This window comes from Rhineura floridana, chromosome 6, assembly GCF_030035675.1.
Source record: "Rhineura floridana isolate rRhiFlo1 chromosome 6, rRhiFlo1.hap2, whole genome shotgun sequence".
Taxonomy (NCBI): Eukaryota; Metazoa; Chordata; class Lepidosauria; order Squamata; family Rhineuridae; genus Rhineura; species Rhineura floridana.
The window spans coordinates 150,551,864-150,556,026 of NC_084485.1; the positions used below are offsets into that span (position 1 = coordinate 150,551,864).

General features: G+C 44.5%; 1 protein-coding gene across 1 annotated transcript; it reads right to left on the reverse strand.

The window, feature by feature from the left end:
• Positions 1-1,124: 1,124 nt before the first annotated feature.
• Positions 1,125-2,606, reverse strand: LOC133386815 (tropomodulin-4-like). The gene is given in 2 exon segments (XM_061630585.1): positions 1,125-2,013; positions 2,015-2,606. Coding segments are annotated over 2 exon segments (1,059 nt in total). The 5' UTR covers positions 2,564-2,606; the 3' UTR covers positions 1,125-1,503.
• Positions 2,607-4,163: the final 1,557 nt, after the last annotated feature.

Genomic DNA, 4,163 nt, shown 5'->3' on the forward strand with positions numbered 1-4,163 from the left:
GTATTGTTAGTTCTGAATAAAAAGTTTGCTGAAATATGTTGAACTGCTCTTTTTTGCGGTGTAGGAACCTCTCCCAATTCTTTTCATGTTATTCCTATCTCTGGTACCAAAGTTTTTGTTAAAGAAGCCATGTCCAGGAACACATGCGCTTCGTTAACTGAGGTATTGCTCTACCCTAAAGAATCTCTTTCTGTCACCCTCCTTTGTGTCTTTGCATAGGTGCCCCTCAGACACACACTTTCTGCAAGCTGATCCCAAGTGGCTGAGGGCTGCATGGGCACAAAACAATGATGCATATAGTTGTCTGTTGTTTTGTGCGTGTCAGATACAGGCTGTACAGTACCAGTGATGAAAAATTGTTATGGCCCAGCCTAACATTTTGAGTATTTTCACTGAGAGCCAATTGTTTTACTCCAGGGGTGGCTAACTCCTGGCCCCTGCCCCCTTCCTCAAGACTACATCAATTTTAGTAGAGGTGGAATTTTTTAAAAAAAAACAGACAGTGGACAAATAGGTTTAAACCTCTCTGCCTAGCCCAGCACCCTGACGATGATACAAATTTCTCTTTCCCTGGTCATCAGTTTGACCCTTTGATAAGAGGGAAGGGGGTGATAATCCCCCTCTTCAGCAGATCTGCACAGGTTTGCTAAGAAGGGCAGGCTGTGTGCCTGTGTGTGTGTGGAAGAGAGACTAGAGTGGCTATAGCCATGATAGGCATGCAGTGCCTTGAGCATTAGTTAAGGATGAATGTGGCCCTCAGGCAAAAAAAGGTTAGCCAACCTTGTTTTACTCAGTCGTTGTCCAAATACTTGGAATGTATTTCCCTAGTCTTCTTTCTAGTGCAGGGATGGTGAACCTGTGACACTTCAGATGTTGCTGGGTCCACCATGGCCAAAAGATAGGGATAATGGGAGCTATGGTCCAACAACATCTGAATGACCCCAGGTTCCTTATCCCTAGCCTAGTGATTACAGTATGTTTTGAAAGCGAAATTGGAGAATAAGGAGTTAACTATATGCACCTAAGTAACTGGATGTTTGTTGTTATAAAAATGAGAGCCACTGTTACAAAACCTTTGCAGAACCACTACAAGCCAAGGGGGGCAATAGAATCGGCGGGTCGAATCATTTAATAACGATAGCTCATTCAGGAGAGATATGAAGAGTACAACTGCCTTTGGTCCACAGCCAAGAACAAAGGCAGTTCAGAAGTGGGGGGGGGACTCTCTCTGAGATCTCTTTTATTTACAGAGGTAATCAAAAGACAGGGCACATGGATTCGGAGGAAGACAGAACCTGAGATTGCAAGAAAGGGGTACGGCATCAGTCGCCGAGGTGAAGGGGAACAGCAGGGGAGATCTCTCCAAGGATTCTTTTCTTAAAATAAGACAAAGACTCTGGCTGTTGACAAGCTCTGCCTCTGAGAGACAGACGGAGCTTCAAGGGTTGTTTAGAGGCACAGGGGGAAACTTAAGGGCACTGGATTCTCTGGCGGTGTGGGTCATTATGTTTTCTTCTGCTTGCGGCGCAATTCGTTGTTCTTGGTTATCGCGATGGAGCCTCTGGCTCTTGGTCCTTGCTGTGTGAAGTGATACCCAAAGCGGATTATGGAGGGGCAGTTTTCCAACATGGCGGCCATCTCCATCTCCACCAAGTCTCCCAATCGCTGGCACTGGTTGTCCACCTTGAGTTCAGTCAGTGTGGTGTTTGCCTTCATGGCTTTAATTACTTCCATCATCCCAGCGCTGGTGATGAAGTTGGATTCAATATTGAGGCTCTGGAGGGTCTTGTTCTCCTTTAGCATCTCCGTCACAGCGTGCGCCACTGGGTCATTACTCCGGGTCACCACCAGGCTAAGCGTCTTCACTTGGGTGTTGCTTTTCATGGCTTCGCAAATTTCTTTCAGCGTCTGAATGGGAATGTCCTTAATGTTATTAAGGTTCACCTCCTCGAGATCCTTGTTATTGCTCTGGATTTTCGCCAAGGTCTCCTCCACATTGGTGGGGTTGGGGGGGCTCATCTGGGACCGGCTTGTATTTATCAGGCTGTACAACGCTGTTTATGCCTTCCGTGTTTGTGATGTTGCCGCTGCAGATGGCATCGTAATACTGTTTGTTGCTCATGAGGGTGTACATGCCCAGGATAGCTGCAAGGTCGCACATCTCTGCGTCGGTGGCGTTTGCTAAGGCCTCTTCCAGTTCAGGTTCCAAGGTGATCTGCTCCTCTTTCGGGATTTCTCTCTTGGGGTTCTTCGGAACGAAAGGTTTTCCTTTCTTCTCTCCAGTGAAGGGCACGAGGTCTTCCCGCTCCTTCACTTCCAGTGCCTGCTTCTCCAGGTGTTGCATGAGGGTGTCTCGATCCAGAGGCCCTGTGGGGCTCTTCTTGGTCTGGTCTCGTTGCCAGTACCCCGCCGGAAGCATCACATTTTCAGGATCCTTTTCCTGCAGCTCCAGGTCTAGCTGTTCCAACTCCTCCGGAGACAGTTCCTTCAAGATTTTGTCTTCATCGATGTCTCGATACTTCTCTAACTCTTTCAGATATGAAGTCGTCATGGTGCCAGACATTTATCTGCAGGTGGCGCCTCCCCTGCGATGTAGAACAAGGAGGATGAAGCTTTGGTGGGCTGCGTCGGCCTCTGCCCGGTGCCCCCCGAGCTGGGTGTGAACCCGGCAGGCAGGCGGGCGAGCGGCGAGAGCGGGCGAGGCAGGGAATCGGTGGGTCATATACTACTATATTGCTCATTATATCGGAAGATTCAAACTGTGTTAATTGTTCCAATCTTAAAAAAACATTCCAGGCAGAAATGAATCTTTTTATGTTGATTATCTCCTATCTGACCAAACCCCACAGATATCAGCAAAGGTTGCCAGTTTCTGTGCGGCTGCTATGCGTTGCAGAAGAACTTTGTTAAACCGATAGCTAATTTGATGACGAGGATCCGATTTTAATGAGATCTTATGCTAAGTGTGCTGTGTTGTACTGAATCATCTCTGTTTTTATCTTGTACACTTTTTATGCTGGTCTACGACTGTGATAATAAATGAATTGAACTACAAGCCAAGGTGATGAGAAGAGGGAGGCAGCAACCAACTGCCTTAGGTTCCTTGTCATAAATGGTAGAGTAATACCTTGCAACTCCATGAGCTGGTAACATTCCAGTTTTGCAACAGGCTTTAACTCTGCTGTGATCAAAAGAGCAAGAAACCATCTTAACAAGAGGTCCGTTCTGCACAACATGGAAGCAGACCTTTAGTGTAGTGGCACCTACCCTTTGGAATTCCCCCCCCCTTAAATATTAGACAGGCACAATCTCTGTTATCTTTTCGACGCCTACTGAAGACCTTTCTCTTTCAACAAGTCTTTTAAGTACTGTAGAGATTTTATCCCAGTCTTCATCTGTGTTAGAATTGCTTTTTTAGATTTTTAAAAGTTTTTTTTAAAAAGATGTTTTGTTTTAATATGTTTTTAAATATATTTTGTTTTAATATATTTTAAAGTTTGTTTTTATGATGTTTTAGAGTGTTTTAATGTTTTTGTTTGCTGCCCTGGGCTCTTACTGGGAGGAAGGGTGGGATAAAAATTTAATAAATAATAAGTTATTTCCAGCAGAGTCTTCCAGGTTTCCTTTGGCTGTTAGAAATCCCAAATATGTCTTGGATTCAAAGAAAGCTCTCTCTTTACTGTGAGTAGTACTATACATAGCAGGGATTGGGGACATATGCATATCAAATTCTGCCCGTAGGAATATATTACATTTAATTCTACACTTGGAAATCAATTTGTGAGTCAATAAACCTGATGCAAATGCCATTCTGCATAAAATGTTTTTATTTGCATTCCTTATTTTGAACTTTGCAGTTCAATATTGGGAATAATTCCATGTGGTTGTGATAGTAGAAAAGATATGGGTAAAGCAATATATAGGGTTGCCAGCTTTTTCTTTAACTTTGCCCATGTGCAGCATGGACTGAAGTCTGGTGCACAGAAATATATATCAGGAAAACAACTTTTGCCATGAAATTGTAAACTAATAGGAAAAAACGCCAATGCCTGCTTTATTTCTGGGTGTCTTATTGTGTAGACCCACTGCCCCCAACCTTTTTGAGCCTTGGAGCACATTTGGAAATCTAAGAAACTGCTGAGGGCACCATATGCTGCCTGGAA